General features: G+C 37.4%; 1 protein-coding gene across 1 annotated transcript in view; it reads right to left on the reverse strand.

Moving 5' to 3' along the window:
- Positions 1-20,294, reverse strand: part of COG5 (component of oligomeric golgi complex 5) — a 259,814-nt gene that overhangs the window by 127,053 nt on the left and 112,467 nt on the right. The window contains exon 7 of the mRNA XM_006882687.1: positions 5,328-5,458. Within this exon, the coding sequence (XP_006882749.1) occupies positions 5,328-5,458 (131 nt within the window). The remainder of the gene's footprint in view (positions 1-5,327; positions 5,459-20,294) is intronic.

Here is a 20,294-nt window from a genome sequence, read left to right on the forward strand (position 1 = left end):
GTGAAGCAGTGAAAGATAAATCCCTTATTGTGGAGTTAAGCATTAGTTACAGTGTTGAAACCATCAACTACTTACTATTTAGTAAGTAGTAAATTACCAACTGTTGTGAGAAACCAACGTAAATATAAAATTACTAAATACAAATAATAGCATGTATAAAGTTTAAAAGCATGTTTAAAGTTATTTTTTTAATTAATATTAAGCATCTCTATTTACATTATGAACCTGTAAACTATACTATCTTATGAATACAGTAACATATCCAAATTAAAATATCTTTTAATCTGTAGTTATAACAAATATTAAGAATATTTAAGTGTTTTAATGATTCTTAACATGTAGGAGAAAATAATTTTGGAATAAAATAATAATGAATTATGACATCTATTTTTTAATAGAAGGTGAGAAAGGGGGGCATTCTCTTTTTGTGCTATTTACTGCCTCTGGAAACCTGCTCGAGGGTCAGCTTTGAGTTGGTTTCAACTGGATGGTACATAACACTAACATAAACCTAACAATTTTATTTCATTTAAGAATTTTTTTAAAAAAGCAAGAAGAATGGCCTTAAGGAAGGAAGGAAAATGATGCGCACGTAAACGTAAAAGCAAGCTTGAGAATAAAGAACAGAGAAAAGAGGAGAGAATGGTTTAAAACATACCTGTTTAAACAATGATGAAGAGTCAATAATAAAAGAGGGGAGGTAGGTAAGTGAGAGATGGAAAAACCATTTCAAATGAGATCTGAAGGACATGGACTCTGAAAGGTCACTTTGCGAAACAGAAATTAAGATCATTTACTTAGAGTAAAATTGGATTTATGGCAACAGTGGAAGACTGGTAAAATGTGCACAAAGTCTAAAATAGTAAATTTATAATTTCTTTTTTTTTCTTTTTTTTTTTTAGAATTTCTTTTAAGAATGCTAACCAGAGGAACACCAAAATTCTGAGGAATACTGAGGGGACAATTTCTGCATCAAAAAAAAATGTGTATGCTGCAAGATTTCCTTTTTTAACATAAATTTCTTCACAAATAGTGAAAGAATTTAAAATGCCATTTTAGAAACACAATTAGAATTAACTTCTTGGTCTTATTAAAGAAGGGGAGAAACAGGAGCTTCTGACTGTGAATCTGCCATTTGCTGGCTGCACAATCTTCAGCTAATTTCTTAACCTTTCCAGGTCTCTGTTTCTCTAACTATTAAAAAGTGGATAATTATATCTTTCTCATGGATTTGTTACACTGATTAAGTAATAAAAATAAAGTGACTAACACAAAGGCTGGCGAAGAACAGACATTCAACAAAGGTTAGTTCCATTCTTAACTCCTAAAATGTCTGCTGACACCGCTGCATGTCACCTCTTGCTTATTGTTGTAGGTAAAAGAGCTATCTAGCTACAAACACAGGCTCTTTCTTCTAGAAACCTCTCCTTCCCAGAAAGCATTATCTCACTGTTGTCGTCATTATCTCTGCAGAGCTAGAAACCAAGTTTCCTGAATATATCCCAGAGGATCGAGGGGAAGGGAGACAGACATACATGACCAAAGCCAGAAATATGTAATGTTACAAACACAAAGATCAAGTTATAGATTAAAAAAATCAATACAAACTGAATTGAACCACTATATATACATATCTATCATATCTGTATGGTGATCAGCAACAGACTAGAAAAAAAGAACTCTTAGTCTTGAAGAGAGACAATATCTCTGTCTACTGAGGGGTGCCATTCTCCTCTGAATATGCAAAATTATATGGAAAAAAATTATAGCATCCTATCCCCCTCTTTTCTAAAATATACACACAGATTATCCCATCCCTATCCATTTTATGCATTTTATGCAAAGGCATTTGACTGTGTTGATCATGACAAGTTGTCGCTGACACTGAGAAGAATGAATGGGAATTCCAGAGCACTCGACTGTGCTCATGCAGAACTTATACCAGGATCAGGAGGCTGTTATGAGAAGGGAGCAGGGGAGCACTGCATGGTTTCGAACTGGGAAGAGACCTGTTCAATCGATATGCTGAGCAAATTATCCAAGAAGCTGAAATCTATGAAGAGGAATGTGGCATCAGGATTGGAGGGAGACTGACCAATAACCTGCATTATGCAGATGACACAACCTTACTTGCTGAAAGTGAAGACATGAAACACTTGTTGCAGAAGATCAAGGAAATGCAGCCTTCAGCATGGATTGCATCTCAATATCAAGAAAACAAAGATTCTTACCACCAGAGCAATAGGCAGTGTCATGATGGATGGAGAGGAGATGGAAACTGTCAACAGCTTCATTTTGCTTGGATCCACAATTAACACCCTTGGTACTAGCACTCAGGAAATAAAGAGACACATTGCAACGGGAAAATCTGCAGTTAGGGACCTTTGCAAATTATTGAGAAGTAGTGATGTCAGTTTGAAGACAAAAGTATGTCTGATTCAGACCATGGTCTTTTCAATTACTAGCTATGTGTCTCAGACCTGCACAATGAATAAGGATAACAGAACAAGAATTGATAACTTTGAATTATGGTGGAGAAGAGTACTGAACATCCCATGGACGGCCAAGAGAATGAACAAATAGGTATTGGAAATGATGCAGCTGAAGTGCTCTTTGGAGGCAAAAATGATGGGGTTTCGCCTCACATGCTTTAGACATGGAGCTAGGAGGTGCTATTCATCGAAGAAGGAAATGATGCTGGGAAGGGTAGAGGGTTAGCAAGGGAGAGGAAACCTTCAACCAGGTGGATTGACATGGTGACTGCTGCATTGGGCTCTTGTGTGTCAGGAAGTGTGAGGACAGCTCAGGACAGGACTGGGTTCCGGTCTTTTGTTCCTAGTGTCACTATGACTCATACACAACTCAATGACACCTAACAACAATAACCCATTTTGATCCATATTGCTTTCTAATGTTTTTCTTTTTAATTTTGCTGACCCAGTTTAAGTTAGTTTTTCTAATAATCATATGTTTTACTAATCTTTTTATTAAAGTAATACAATTTGAATATTTAGTAAAACTGTTGATGCCAAGATATATTTATATCCTAAAATTCTGTCAGTTGTCCTTTAATTTTTAATATGAATTTTAGACGGATAAGGGAAGATCAAAACCAGCAATTATTAAAATATTCATGAACCATAAAATAAAACTCAATTAATGACTTAGGAAGCACTTTTCTCATTCTAAACTTACAATAGTACAATTTAAAATTTCAGAAAATTAACCCTTTAAAGCAATCACTGCTGGGTAGCCTGTTAAATATCATCTATGTCTACTATAACTAGCGTTTCAGTGCTCCTTTATCGAAATCATCCATGTCTACTATAGAATTTCAATGTTACTTTATCGTTTCCGTTCTAAAACACTTTGGTTTGACTCTTATCACCCTATCATATTAAATGCCTATCATATTTAAATATTAACTTAAGTAAAAATAAATAAAATTCCAATGAAGGCATAATTTCATTCAGAGCCAAAAAACTGACTAATCAAGTTGTCTTTGCCTCTCTTTTTTAAGTATCTTAAAATGTGTAACTCTGAGTAACAAATCACTCAATTTTGTTTTAACAGATTAAAAGTGATAACCTGGTAGGGAGGCCCAGAATGAAGGATAAACAGTAACTTTAGTTTCTAGTGCTGGGAGAATACTAGCTGTTACCTCTGAGGACAGAGAGAGAGATCAGCTGGCCCAGTGGACAGAAAGCAATACTACAAAGCCAAAGGTGGGTGACTTTTAATCCGCAGCTCTCAGACCTTCATTGTTTTTGTTCAGACATTCCTCTAGGTCGTGTAGCCCTGGTGTACAAGTTGCCGTACAGAAGTAACTTGTGGTTGCTGTAAGGTTGAACACTGTGACACTAATGTGTCAAATGCGTTAATGGTTGGCTACCCAATGCGGACTGAGAGTGGGGTGGAGCTCCCCGATTAAAACAAGCTTGGAAGGAGGAGTGTCATCCGCTTCCATAATAGCTTGCCTCCAGATACCCTATGAACCTGAAGAGAGGATGAAAGGCACCCAAGCATTGAGGACTCTCCTTCATAGAGCCGATATGAGTCGTCTGCGACTCGACGGCACTTAACAACAACCACCTCTGAGGAAGAAGGGCTGTGACTGTGAGAGTGTCTCCAGCAATGCTAATAATGTACTACTTAATCACGTGTGTTTTGATTTTGAAGCTTTCTCACTGCTGTCAAGTCAGAATTGTCTCACAGCTGACTCTCTATTAATAGTTTTCTGAAGCTGTAAACTGTACAGGACAAGATCGCCTCTCCTTCTTAGAGTTGCAGGTGACTCTGGGTCACCTTTTTATAGCTCAACTTTTTATAAACTATGACCTTAGAGCACTTTATCCATGAATATGTGTGTAAATACATTTTTAACCATGGTTTTTCACTTTTCAGTATGTAGAAAATGCTTTAAAAACATTTTTTTTAAAAAGATTTTAAAAGTAATTGAAGATTAGTTGTACTTTCATAGTTACAAGCAATAAGAATCAAAACCCAAACAAGTAGGTTCCTCATTTTCAGAAAGCTTAAAAAACTAATTAATAATAGTATCATTTTTTCCCAATACAAATGTAAAAAAATTTTTTGTTCATGTGATACTTAAAAATCTGAATATTAATAAAGGTATGAGTCCAATACAAATAAAGAAAATATCTGAGCATATTATAAACATTATAAATATAAAAGAACGAATATTTAACTTTAATTTGTTGATACCAATAGGTAAATACTTTTGGGTTACTTTCAATTAAGTACAATAAATATCAGGAAATTGATATGTTAGGAGAATCATGAGTCAATTTTTTTTAAAATGATGGCAAAATGATTAAGGGTGTAGTCATAGAACTAGTAAGCATAAAGTTTGAATCTAACTATACTATTTATTAGCTTTGCACACTTGCACAAATTATTTAAGCTCCCTGTTTACCATCTAAAAAAATAAAACAAAAATATTACCAACTTTATTCAGTTGTTGAGAGACTTAAATAAGCAAAAGTTATCTTGGGCAAAGCAAGCATTTTCAATTGGTGTTGATTATATACTATTTGCCTATATATACAAATCACACAAAGTATGTTTCATATTACATATGGTAGGAATCTTAGTGTCTTCTTTTAGTAGGATTTCTCTGATATCATTTGCTTTGTATTTCACACAACAACAACAATTCTCCTATTTAAATTGTAAAAGAGAGTAGTTTCTCAGCAGTAAAATGGGACTATATGTTACTTTTTTAAACTCAAAGTCAAGTAAGTATCCATATATAGTATACCTATTGTCACATTAAAAAAAGTAATCATCAAACTAATTTGTATTACCTGGGTCTCCACACCTTGCTCTAACAGGCGTTTAGCTTGATTTTCCACCTCAAGTCGAGCTCTTCCAATAAAAAGTAGATCATTTTCTATGACTTCTATTCCAGAAAGATCTATTCCTTGGGAAAGGTAATCTATTGAAAAAACAAAATTGCACACATATTCAAGCATCTCCATTTCGAATAGATTAGGAGAGATTTATTGTTGAATACAATTCCCTTTGTAAAAACCCAATATTTTTTTAAAAAATTTCTGAAATATTTTCTCCTTAATAAGTAACTTATATGTAGAGCTCAATATTTAAATAAAATAGACTTGATATAGTATAGAAATTATGACATGTTTAAAGCAATATCAGGAGATAAGAAAAAATGTTAAATTTCTTTTACTTCTTGTAAATAAATACAAAAAATTCAGAAATTTGCAAGAACTGTTACAAAAAAAGCTGCATAAAGAAAAACATTAGAAATAAATATTCAGTATTTAGAGGCTTATTAATAACTATGAAAAAGACCTTAATAAAACTTACATGCAGCTAATTTACATGATCATGGAAACAAATACATAGCTACTTATAAGGAGCTCTGGTGGCCTAATCTATAGGGACTTTTGCCAGTTAGTAAAATATCATAAGTAATTTATCATAATCTCTTAATTAGAATATTTTATCTTTATGCATTACTTAAATAGATCACTCAAACTCACTGCCATCGAGTAGGAACCAACTCATAGTTGGCCCTCGAACAGATTTAGAGAGGCTATAAATAGCACACACACAAAAAAATCACTCATCTTTCTCACTCAGAGTAGCTGGTAGATTCAAACTACTTGTCCCTGAGCTGACAATTCAACTCCTTACACACCAACGGAGTTCCTTATATATATCACTGTTGTTTGTTATCGGGTGCTTCGAGTAGGGACCGATCCATAGCTTGATCCTCCAGCGGGTTTTCAGAAGCAATAAACCACATGGGAGGAGATTGCTCATCCTTTCATGGAATAGCTGGTGAATCTGAACTACATGTCTTTGGAATTGCAGTGCAGCTTCTTAACATTAGGCAACGAGAGCTCAAAGCACTTACATATTATCATGCTTCACTTAAGACTGCAATATACAAATGCAAATAAAATCAAACAATTGCTCTGGAGTTAGTTTTGACTCATGTTACAGAGTAGAATTGTATTTTATAGGGTTTTCAAAGGTTAATTTATGAGGATCAGATCACTAACTCCTCTTCATTGACAGCTCTAAGTTAACGTAACAATCGGCCTTTTTCTTAGCAACTTGGCAGATGAACTATCTGTACTACCCAGGAACTTAAAGCATACTACCTAGGTCAACTACATTATTCAGTTCAAGTCTACTTGTTCTTGGTTGTTAAGTGGTCATTAACTATATTTCTACTTAAGGTCACATACTAGCATTCAAAGATCTGTTAGCTAACCTTAACTTTAGAGGGTGAAACCAGGCTGCTTTTGGAGGCAAGGCTTCAGAGATTCCGTCTGGCATACTTTGGGCTCGCTGCAAGGAGGGACCAATTCTTGGAGAGGGACATCATGCTTGGAAAGATAGAGGGACAGTGCAAGAGAGGAATACCATCAATGAGATGGACTGATTCAGTGGGGGGTGTAATGAGGGTAGGATGAGCAGATAGGAATGTCTAAACTCAGCAAATTCCATCTATAGGCTCAGAGGTTCCAATCAACCTCTAGTCTTTCCTTGCTCTTAAATATGAGGATATAATAAATGATTTTCTACATCTGAGCAAAGCCTACAACATGAAAAAAGGTAAAGGAAACAAACATAAAAACCAAAAAACTACATAGAGAGAGGAAAATGTCAAAAAAAGACTCTCATTAGAGAAATCAGGGCTAATTTCACACCTATGAAGCAAGAATACATTTTAACATGAAAGGAACAATCAGAAAGCAAAACAAGTGTTTGGTCATTAAAAATATTCCAAGAGAAATGAAAATGTTGTAGGAAAATTTGAAAAATGGAGAAAAACCTCCCATAAATATACCAAGGAAGTATAGGGAAAAATTTAGGAACGTAAAATTAGAAGATATGCCCCAAAAGTTCAATATTAGAATAATAAGAATTTGAAAAGGAGAAATATAACAAAGGGATGTGGAAAAATCAGCAGTAAAAGAAAGGTTACTCAAACCTGTTGGATATAAATTCCAGAATAAAGGAACCTACAAAATATCCACCACATACACACAAAAGGCACCATGAAGATATATCTTTATTTTGGTGACATTTCAGAATTAAGATCAAAAGATAAAGTCCTATTGGCTCCCATGAAAATGCAGTTCAGCTGATCCTGTAAACAAAGGATCAACCATCACCAATACTGAAAAACACAAAATAGTCTTATCGTCTAACCTTTACTGACCAAGTTCCAATTTAAAATTCCATAATCAGTTAAATGAGTAAACAAACATAGTTAAATACACATTTCCATAAATTTAAATTACCAAAAAAAAATTCTCTTTCACACATACACTTCTTCAGGAAACTAAAGAGCAAACCAAGAAAAAGAAGGTAACTTGGAACAGAGTACACAATAGGTCTGGCTTGGAAGAACAGCAAATAAAATATTCTAATTACAGTCAAAGGAGATTCTAGGCTAGTAATATTTAACCAAACTGAGAGACTTAATAAAGGATAAAAATGTAAAAAGTTCCTAGGAAACACTGGGTTAAAAACAAATTAGAATTAAGATAAAGCTATAAAACAGCACCAAACAATATAGATGCTGTTTGGTTACAAAACTGGCATGATTAAATGATCCAGTCAACAATGAAATTGAACAAGGGGCATTTTATAACTGTTGTTAAGTGCTCCAACTCCTAGCAAATAGACACAACAGAACAAAACCCTCCCTGCCCATCATCACCAGATATGCTGCACTTAAACCCAATGTGGCAGGAACCAGGCCAATCTTTCTCTCTTACTATCATTAGTACGTGCAAGTTTTCTCATGAAAATGTACAGGAAAAGGACAGTGTTTGGCTGCCTGTCAATAAAGACAAGTAAGTTGAGACAGAGGCTGAATCTTTTAAATGTGCTTTATTCGGATGTCTGAGAGAATATGGAAGGCACTGATGCTCTCATAAGCCAGAATCAAGTCAAGCTTTTTCAGAGGATGGGAAGCCCTTCCTGAACAATATGAAACTAAAGAGACCTAGGACTCACTGATACAAAACTAATATTTGAACAACTGAGATGACAATGTAAACAATAGAGATATAGAAAAGAAAGGAAAAAAAAAGAGGATGGGGAAAGGAACACGGAAAGGATCTGAATGGGAAGTGTCCAAGGATCTGAAAAGGTTGTTCTATGTTGTCCTTTCCCTGGACAGTTGTCAGATGTTCTGTTTCATATTTGAGGTAGGTAGATATCAGGCTTCCTTGCTGATAGAACATTCATTAAGTAATTTCTCCAATTTTTTTATGTCAGGGTGACGTGATCACATACTTACTTCATGCCGTAACAATCTCACAACTGCTAATCAATCAGGTTAATATTGGTAACTTTTCACTCTTGTCCTACACTCTGGTGAAGTTGTCAACGATTTCATCTTGCTAGGATCAACAACCCTGGGCACCAGCAGTCAGGAAAACAAAATATAATTCCACTGAGAAAGATCCACTATCAAGAACCTCTCTAGAGTACTAAAGAACAATGATGTCAGCCAGAGACTAAGGTGTGCCTGATCCAAAACATAGTCTTCTCAATTGCTTTCTATGCATCTGAGAGCTGAACAATGACTAAGGATGACAGAAGGAGAACTGATGCCTTTGAGTTGAGGTGCTAGAGAAGAGGACTGAACATACCACGGGATGCAAAGAGAACAAACAGGTCTGTTCTAGGCAGGGTTGTTCCAAGTTGCTCCTTGGAAGCAAGGATTTTTAAACTCTATCTCAGACACTTTGGGCACATTGTCAGCACGCTTGAAGGGTAGAGGGTCAGCACAGGAGAGGTAGACCACGGAGATGGATTGATACAGTGGCAGTAGCAATGGGGCTCAGTGTGTGAGAAATGGTGAGGTTAAGGCTAGGTTCAAGGTCATTGTTCAAAGAGTCACTATGAGTTGACTCAACGGCACATAACAATAATCTATGAAATTAACCTTTACATAAACTGAGACACCCATAAAGCCTGTACAAATGTTTAACTACAACATAAGTTCTACCAAAGTTTTAGAGAAGTCAGGTACATTCCTACTTAGGGAGAGTTCAACAGAAAGAATCTTGAACTAGAAATGAGAATGCCAGAGCTTTAGTTGTATTCAGTAATTCCAAGACATGGGGCAGGGGGATCATTTAACATTTATAAAACTCCAAAACTGAAGATGTTAAAAACTTGTGATGTAAATCTCACATGGTTATAAAGAATAAATGAGATAGTACATGTGAAATGTGATTTATAAGCCATGAAATAAAACATATAAATAAATTAGATTTCTAAAGCAGTTTGAGTTGTTGTTAGCCTCTGTTCTTTTGAATTGAGGATGGAAGCTCAAGAACAAATACATTTTCTTTTTTTTTGTTTTTTATTATTATTACTTTCAGTAAAAATTTACATAGACTTTGGATTTCCATTTATTCATTGTTGCATTTTTCTCCCCTCCCAACCCTCCCCCACCCTCTACACTTCCCCTCTTGGAAAAGTAAAAGAAAAATACTTCCATTGTTTTACATTTTCTTATTAGTACAGTTCAGTATTACAGAAAACAAACACAGACTGAAATCTTTACTTTTCTAACCAACCTTGAATAGCTATTACAGTTTAAACTATGCACAAAATGGCCTTGGGCTATAAACTTCTTTAGCTCAATCTTTGTATTTCAAATCAGAAGCGCTTCTCAGGCCATGTTAATCTTCCTTTTTCTTCAAAGATTCTTTTGGCATCAAAAGCCTTCTACTCACCACAACCCCCCACTACAAGAGGGGAAAAAAAACTTTACTATTTTTTACCACAACTTTACTATTAAAAAAGAAAAATACAAACCCAAAACAAACAAACAAAAAAAACCCTGACTTCATAAATCCTACTCTAGGTTTGTCTCAGCACAAAAAAATTTCCCAAGGCAAGAAAAAAGAAAAAGAGAAACAGTGCATTCTATCTGTTCCTTCAGGCAAAGTTTTCCTGACTTTCTAATCATAAACCCTCTGCTGTCTCACAGGAGAACAGAACTGCCCCATAGAGTTTCTGAGGCTGTAATTCCCCATAGCAGCAGATTGCCTCATCTTTTTGCTGTGGAACTTATGTTGGTTTAAACTCCTGACCTTTCAAGTAGCAGCCACACTCTTTAACCACTATAGTTAACAGGACACCTTTTACCATAATGCTGTTGATATAACCAAAATCAAACCCAAATCATTGCTCTGAGTCCATTCTGCCTCATACAGCCTCCCCTTTGAGTTTCTATGACTGTAAATATTAATGGAAGGACACTGTCTATCTTTCAGCTGGTGGATCAGAACCACTAGAGGGAAAGCTGAGGCTTTCTGATTAGCAACGCAACACAGTGTGGATCGATCTGACCTTCTGAGTTTTATCTTAGCACAAAAACAGGAATTTTATAAACTTCCTTTTTCCACCAGGAATCTCAAGTCTTTAGTTCCCTTAGTTAGTTCCCACCTTCTGAACAGAACTGAGAATAATAAAATGAAGACTGAATGGCACCCTGCTCTCACTGGACTGAACGTGCTATTTCGGCTCTTCTCCGAAATAGAAGTTTGTATTATATATTTAAAAAAAAATCCTAGCTCATGCTAAAACAGTGATAAAGGGTTGCACTGTCAAATCAAAGGTAAACGAGTTGGAACCACCAGCTGCTCTGTGGGAGAAAGATGGCAGTCTCCTCCCATGTGTTTAAAACCTGCTGGAAGGTCAGCTATGAGGCAGTTCCAACTCACGGAATCTAACAATTTTTAAAAGAGGCCAAGACTTATGAACTACAGGACTTAGAAATCTTGCATTTTCAGCAAAGCTGAAGTATCAGAAGAAGGACCGAGTCCCTCTAAAGCAAAACCCAGCCAAAATATATTAAACACACAGAGGGCATTAGACAACTAAGGGCAATCATCTCTATGAAATGGTACAAAAATAACTGGGGACTCTGTAACTCTTCCAGCTCACCACCACCAAGAGAAAGATCTCGTCATGCCTTAAGGAAGATCTGGGAAAAGGCAGCAGGCTCTTAGAACTGAAGAGGCAGAGCTAGGAGCCCTTGGAAGCCCACGCAGCTAACGCTCAACAAAGGTAAGTACTATTCAGAGAGAGAAAAGTGGAGCTTTGCTCAAAGCTCTCATGAATGAGTACTGAATAGCACTGGCGTGTGAGCAAATTTCCTGAAAGAATAGGGAGACAACATCATAACATATCAAAAGAAAGGATGTCCACTGTGCTGAACAAATCCTCTTAATAATACAGGACATTAAAAGGGGCCTGTGGCCCTCAGGCAGAAATGTATTAATTTTAGAAAGAACATTCATTAAATGTTGCAGCAGTCATTTGTTTACTGCTGTAATGAATAACCTGGAGTTGCTGTGATGCTGAACTCTATGCCATGGTTGTGTCAAATACCGTAATGGTTACCCATCATGGACAGTGTTTGGGGTAGCTTCCAGATTGATTAAGGATTGGAAGTAGGAGTGGCATCCACTTCCTAAAACATGCTTCTTGAAACTCTATAATCATATAGAAATAATGTTAAATTAGAAAACAGAGTTCAGGTCTTTTACTCATAGGGTCACTATGAGTCATATTCGACTTGATGACACTTAACCACTGCTAAGTGAGACTAATGTTGTTATACTTGGAGGAACATTCTTCTACTTTGTGCATCACTCTTCGTCAATTTGCTGTACTGAGGTAATTTTGAGTTTGCTGTAATGCTGAATGTTGTGCCATTGGGGTATTAAATACCACCATAATGGTCTCCCAATGTGGACAGTGTTTGATGGAGTTCTCAGATGTAAAACAGGTTTGGAAGCAAGAGTGGCATCCACTTCTTAAACCACATGCCTCTGGAAACTCTATGATCTTGGAGAAATGACGACAGTAATGGAAAGGCATTATGTCTTTTGTTCATAGAGTCACTATGAGTCATACTCAACTTGACTGCAATCAACAATAACAAAGAGAGAACTAAAAAGCTGGACAGTGAAGAAGAAAAACTGAAGATGAGTCAATACTTTGGAATTGTGAAGTGGAGAAGAGTACTGAATATTCAATGGACTGACAAAAGAGCAAGCCTGTCCTGGAAACAGTGAAATCAGGGTGCTCCTTACAGACAAGGATGGTGGAATCCTGCCTTACATACTTCAGGTGTGTTGTCAGTAGGGGCCAGGCCTTGGAAAAAAGAAATCACGCTGGAAAACATAGAGGGTCAGTGAAAGAGAGGAAGATTTTCAATAGGTGATACCGGGATGGCAACAATAGCTGGAATGAGGCAGAGATGAAGATGGTGAGCAGGACAGGACAAGGTTCAGATCTGTTCACAGGGGCTCTGAGTAGGAGTGGACTCAACGACACCTGATAACCCAAAGAACAAAAAGGTCTTGCATCACTGATCAAGGAAAATTAACTGGAGAACCAAGTTTCCTCAACATCAACATCACTTCAGGAGGTAAAACTAGTTTTTTTGATGGGAAGTTGGGAGGTTGGTTGAGCAGTACAGGAAAACACCAATGATGCATATTCTATTTGAGCCTAATATTGTGGGCAACATTTTAAAACAATATAATTTTAAAACAATAATGATCAACTTTCCAGAAAAAGAAATTAGTAGACACAGTACTAAATATAAAGAGAAAATTGACTGGAAAAGAAAATTAACATCATGTACAATTTACGTATTAGAAAATGGAGAGAAGTTGAAAACAGAAAAAAAATTTAGAAATAATAACCCCAAATTTTCCAAATATTTGAACACTATAGGTACATTTATGTGAGAAGTTCAAGAACAAGAAGAAAACATGAAGTCTCTCATAATCAAATCACTTAAAGGCAGTGATAAAAAAAGAGGACAGAATTTTAAAAGAAACCAGTCACATGAGTACTAGAAAAGCCCAGAAGCCAGACAATGACAACTAGCCCAAAATCCCAGGGGGAGGCTGCTCTCGCTGGACAAAAAATCCAAGAAGAGAGAAAACTAGGAGAAAAGAACTCTTCGACAAATCCACTCATTCTACATGGGAATCACACAAAACACACCATGTCCCCTTCCACCAAGATCTGCTACACAGGAGTAGTAGAATGCCAACATCTACAAACTCAGAGTCTTGACTTCTCCATGCCATACCTTACAGTAATTTGCAAGAGCATCTAAAAGATGTAAATGTTGCCAAGTGAAATCAGTGTGATTGTTACTGTTGCTTGGTGCCACCTATCAACAACAGATCTGGACTTCGCCAGATCCTGCACCAGCTCACAAACTCTGTCAGTCTCCACTCCACTGTGGAAGTGAATGTGTCAATCCATCTCACAGAGGGTCTTCCTCTCTGGTGCTGCCCCTCTACCTTCCGCAGTATGATGACTCTCTCCAACAACTGGTTCTTTTTGAACATATGCCCAAAGACAAAAGAACCAATACTGTGTGATCTACATATTCTATGAAAGATCTAGAATGATCAAATACATAGAGACAAAAGTTTATTTGCCTTTATTAGGGACTAGGGAAAAATTTAAGTACTGAATTTCTGCTTGGGAATACTAAAAAGCTTTTGTAATTAAATAACGATGCTGATTGTAAAACACTGTGTAACCAATGTCGCCTAAAATGGTTATGATGGAGTTTATTTTTACTGTTTTACATGTAATATCTATGAGCTCTGACACACAGGGATCATGGAGTCCAGATGAGTAGCTGTTGTTGTCATGTGCTGCCAAGTTACTTGCAACTCAACAGCCCTAAACCCTGCTCTATCCCTTGACAATCTTATTGTCTCTGACACACCTATTCCCATTACTCCAGTGACTGAATCAATCGATCTCATTGAGGGTCTTCCTCTCCTGTGCCATCTCTCCACCCTCCCAAGCATAACAGTGCTCTCCAAGGACTGGTCCCTCCTTGCAACATGTCCAAAGTATGTCAGACGAAGCTTCAGAATCCTTGCCTCCAAGAAACAGCCTGGCTTCACCCTCTCCACGACAAACTTGTTTGTTCTCTTAGCAGTCCATGTATATGCAATACTCTTCTCCAGCACCAGAGCTCAGTCATCAATTTTCCTTCTATCATCCCTAGTCATTGTCCAGCTCTCTGAAGCACAGTAATGGGAAAGACCATGGCCTGTATCAGGCTCACCTTAGTCTCTAGACTGACATCGTTGCTCTTCAGTACTTTGGAGAGGTCTCTGACAGCAGACTTTTCCAATGCAATTCGTCCTTTAATTTCCTGGCGCTGGTACCAAGAGTGTTGATTGTAGAGCCAAGCAAACTAAAACTGTCAACAATCTCAATCTCTTCACCATCTATTATGCTGCTACCAGTTGGCCCAGTAGTGAGTTAGAATCTTTGTTTTCTTGAAGTTGAGGTTCAATAAGTCTGAAAGCAGTGAGCTAATAGAATGTGGAAATTACAGAACAATATCACTAAAAATGAAGATCATTAAAAATGGCTAGAATAGTATGAGGACAGAGAACTGCCAGACTAGATTTAGAAGAGGCTGTAGTACCAGGGGTATCACTGCTGATGTAAGATGACTACCAGAAGAATGCCTCTTTGTGCTTTATTGTGCGCATCTTAACAAACTATGCTAATAACATTGAGAAGAATGGGAATTTCACAACACATAATTGTCCTTGTGAGAAATCTATACCTAGACCAAGAGACTACTGTACAAAGAGAGCAAGGGAACACCTGTGGTGGTGGTGGTGGTGGTGTGTACCATCGAGTTGGAACCAACCCACAGCTGACTCTCTGGCGGGTTTTCAGAGGCAGTTAATCCCACAGAAGGAGACTGCCCATCCTACTTGTGCCTTTACGATTGTTGCAGCACAGCTTCTTGCCACTAGGCCACCAAAGCTCCTTAAGGAAACACTACATGGTTTAAAATTAGGAAGAAAATGGGTCAGGGTTGAAGCCTTTCTCCATCCTTATTTAATGTGTATGGTGAGCAAACTATTTGAGAAGCAGGACTCTAATGAAGAAGAATGTGACATCAGGACTGAAGGAAGATTTAGCAATAATCGTTATGTAGATGACACTACCTTGCTGGTTGAAACTGAGGAGGACATGAAGCACTTGCTGCAGAAGACTGAACACTGAAGCGTTCAATATAGATTGCATCTTAACATCAGGAAAACAAAAAATCCTCGCCACTGGATCAACAGACAACATCATGATAGACGGAGAAAAGACTGAAATTGTTAACAACTTCATCTTGGATCCACAATCAATCAATCAATACAATGGGTCCCAGCAGTCACGAGATCATGAGATGTACTGCACTGGGAAAGTATGTAGTACGGGAACTCTCCAAGTAAGGATATCAGTTTGAGGACGAAAATGCTCTGGTGAAGGCCATGGTATTTTCAGTCACTTGCCATGCATCTGAAAGTTGGACAATGAATATGGATGGCAGAAGGAATTTTTTTTACTTTGCATTACGGTTTTGGAGAAGAATATGGAATAAACCATGGACTGCCAAAAGAACAAACAGATACGTCTCAGAGAAAGTGCAGCCAGAGTGCTCCGTGGACAGAGATGATAGCACTTCTTCTATCACAGTTCGGGCATATTGCTAGAAGAGGCTATTCCTTGGAGAAGGATCTGATGCTTGGAAAGGTGGAGGAATGGTAAGGAAGAGGAAGATCCTCAACCAGGTAGAATGACAGTGCTTGCAGCAAAGGACTCCAGTGTGCCAGAGATGGTGAGGATGGCGCAGGATAGGACAGACAGGGTTCAGATCTGTTGTTCATCTGATTGCTTGGACTTGTACTCAACTTGACGGCAACTAACGGCATGGAAACTAGAAGTTCAGACCAGACTTGTCTTATACAGGCAGTCTTTGAGTTATGAGCACACAAGAACAACTCCTACTTGCCCTATAATTTTATGTAAATTTGTCCTCACTTTCAAAAGATCCAACTGATCCTTTAAGAAATTCTTCACCTTCACTGGATGCACTTGCAGACTTTAAATCACTGAGAAGCCTTAAAGCCTTTTCTCACACATCAGTAATTACAGGTAAATAAGAAACATATGCACCTGTTTTAACTCACCTACAAATTCCACTCAACAACTTAAAAGCACAGTTAGGAATCGATCTGTTTGTAACCCAGGCCTGCCTGTACATCAAAACTGACCAGGGTGCTGGCTTGATAATTTTTTCTCTCTCTTATCTTTCGTTGCTCTTCATTAAATTCCCTTCACATTACTCCCTGAGAACACTGCACTTACAAATTATTCCACAATTTGAGAGTTAACGATATTTTAAAATAAAATGTACTCTTCTATCCTTCTATTCACTTTTTCCATCTTCAATCAACCCTCAATTTAAGCCTGAAGCTATAGACCAAATGAGTTAATTGAGAATTGAAGTCAATGAAGGTTCCACATGCAGAGCAGCTGCAAGATGAGCCATTTAATCTTCTATGCACCATTCTTTGGCACATTACCAGCAAGTTCCCCACAATCTCTTAGTTTAAGAGCTCTTGAGCTACTGAATACAATTTTCACAATGAATGAATTATGCTTGTAAAGATGAGTGAGGAAAGTGGAACAAAAAAACTACTTGGACTAAAAACACTGGCATCAGAGATTCTGCCAAATAAAATGGAGGTTGTCATGTCAATTTCACTGTTAGCAATTCTTATCTGTCTGTTCTTTATTAGGGAAAAATATTCAAGAATTAATGCATGAGAGACCAATTGTATAAGGAAGGCACAAAGCAGTAGAATAATATGAGTACTATTTAAATTTTTGCCTAAAATATTTGAGCTGCCCTTCAGTGCAGAGCATCTTTAAAGGAGGAGGAAAAAAAAACCCCACTCAGTTTTTGGGTTTAACTTTGAAATGGATTAAAATAACTATAATCTTGGAAGCATTCTGGTGGTATAACATAAATGTGACAGCTCGGAATGAGTGAAATGTTTCTAATAGAAAAATCCTAAATTAGTCTCCAATGGTTTTAGGAAACTCTAAGTGGCTAGATAACACACTAAAATCTGACTATATTACATGTGTAAAGATTTTCCCCATTAAAAATCTTTATAAATTAATGAAATTACAAAAGCCAAAATATAATCTTCCCTTTACCTTAAGGTTGACTACAATTATGGTAAGCTTTTTAGAGGACATGATAAAAGAATCTCTGGAGTAGTTTTGCCTTTTAAGAACCAAAAACAAAACCAAAACAACCAGCCTTACTGCTAAATTTCAAATATCATCAAATTTGTTGTCACTCATTTAAAGGCCAGTGGGGCAGAGCTGCAGAATCATCACCACAATCTAATTTTAGAACACTTGTTGTTTAGATGCTTTTAAATTGATTCACAGTTGCACAAAATCAAAGTATCCTATAAAGCTATAATCATTACAAGTTCAGGTTGATGGGTTTGTCTTCTGCAGAGCTGGAAGGTGGGTTCAAACTGCCAACCTTAGGTCAGCAGCTCTTAAATCATTTAAAAAAAAAACCCACCAAAAAACAACCACACCAAAAAAAACCACCAAAACTCTGTACCCAGTATTTATCATTTCCCATCCCTATTACATACTAGTGCTCAGGCCTTTCGTTCATAGGGTCGCTATGAGTCATCTACGACTTGATGGCATCTAACAACAACAACAACAACATTACATACGATGCTGCCTCTCTCCAACCTTAGGCTATCATCAATCTACTTTGTTCCTATTGATCTGCCTACTTGGCAAGTTTCATATAAACCGATTAACACAATACGTGGCCTTTCATGGCAGGCTTGTTTCACTTAGCATATTTTCAAGGTTCATCATGAGGTGTGATGTATTGTATCAATACTTAATTTCTTTTTGTTGTTTTTTTTTGTTGTTATGTGCCATCGAATCACCTGTGACTCATAGTGACGCTATATGTAAACGGCCCTAAACCCTGCTCTATCCTGTGCCATTCTCTCTGTTTCCAACACACCTACCCCCATTACCCCAGTCACTGAATCGATCCACCTCATCAAAGGTCTTCCTCTCCCACGTTGTCCCTCCATCCTCCCAAGCATGATATCCTTCTCCAACGACTGTTCCTTCTTTGCAACATGTCCAAAGTATGCCAGAAGAAGCCTCAGAATCCTTGCCTCCAAGGAACAGCCTGGTTTAATCCTCTCCAGGATGAACCCGTTCGTTTTCTTAGCACTCCATGGTATATTCAATATTCTTCTCCACCACTACAGCTCAAAGACATCAATTCTCCTTCTATCTTCTTAGTCACTGTCCAGCTCTCAGACACATATCAAGTGATTACAAAGACGATGGCCTGTATCGGGCACCATTGCTTTCCAGTACTTTGGAGTGGTCCCTAACAGCAAACTTTCCCATCGCAATGCGCCTTTTAATTTCCTGGCTGCTGGTGCCAAGAGTATTGACTGTGGAACCAAGCAAATCAAAGCTGTCAGCAATCTCAATCTCTTTATCATCCATCCTGATGCTGCCAACTGGTCCAGTGGTGAAAATCTCTGTCTTCTTGATACTGAGCCTCAATCCATATTGAAGGCTGCAGTCCTCGATCTTCTGTAGCAAGTACTTCAGGTCCTCCCCAGTTTCAGCAAGCAGGGTTGTGTCATCTGCATAATGAGGATTGTTGATGAATCATCCTCCAATCCTGAAACCACACTTTTCCTGATAGAGCCCAGCCTCCTGGATAATCTGTTATGCATATAGACTGAAAAAGTATGGAGACAGGACACATCCCTGGCATACACCCTTCCCAATTTTGAACTATGCAGTGTTTCCCTGCTCTGTTCTGATGCCTGCCTCTTCCTGGTCCAAGAACAGGTTTTGCATTAGCACGATCAAGTGTTCTAGGATTCCCATTCTCAGAGGCAGCCACAGTTTGTTGTGATCCACACAGTAAAATATCTTTGTATAATCAAAGAAATACAGATGGACATTCCTCTGATAAACTCTCCTTTCCGCCAAGATCCATCTAACATTATCACCAGAATCTTACGTGCATGTGATACCAATTATACTGTTTGATAATTTCCACACTCTGTTAGATCACCTTTCTTTGGAATAGGAACAAATATCGATCTCTTCCAGTTAGTTGGCCAAGTGGTTGTCCTCCAGATTTCTTGATACGACTTGGTGAACAGCACGTGTTAGCTGAAATAGGTCAACTGGCATACCATCAATTCCTGGGGTCTTATTTTTTGCCAATTCCTTCAAAGCAGCTTGAACTTGTTTCATCACAATAGGCTCTTGCTCATATGTTGTTTCATTAAATTCTTCTGTGTCTGCCAATTTCTTTTAGTACAATGACTCTGTATTCTCTTTCCATCTTCTTTTACTACTTCCTGGATCATTTAATATTCTTCCCAAAGCAGCCTTTAAGTATAGCAACTCGAGGTTTGAATTTGTTCTTCAGTTTCTTGAGCTTAAGAAATGCTGAGCAAGTTTGGCCCTTTTGATTTTCTGACTCCAGCTCCTTGCACATTTCACTGTAATGTTTTACTGTGTCTTCCTGTGCTGTGTTTTGAAATCTTTTCTTCAGCTCTTTAATATCTTGAATTCTTCCCTCTGCTTTGGCTTCTCGGCATTCTAGCGCAATATTCAGAGCCTCTTCTGACATCCATTGTTGTCCCTTCTTAGGATCAAATTAATATTTCATCAATTGGATACTCCCATAATTTTTAATTTTTTAAAATTTTATACTGATATATGTGCATATTTTTAATGCATTCATCACTTCATCAACATTTAAATTATCCCAAGTGCTCACTACCTTAAACAACAAAGGAGTTCCAGTGATGCTGCAGTTA

Source organism: Elephantulus edwardii, unplaced genomic scaffold (assembly GCF_000299155.1).
Source record: "Elephantulus edwardii isolate Elephantulus edwardi_28Jun2011 unplaced genomic scaffold, EleEdw1.0 scaffold00022, whole genome shotgun sequence".
Classification (NCBI taxonomy): Eukaryota; Metazoa; Chordata; class Mammalia; order Macroscelidea; family Macroscelididae; genus Elephantulus; species Elephantulus edwardii.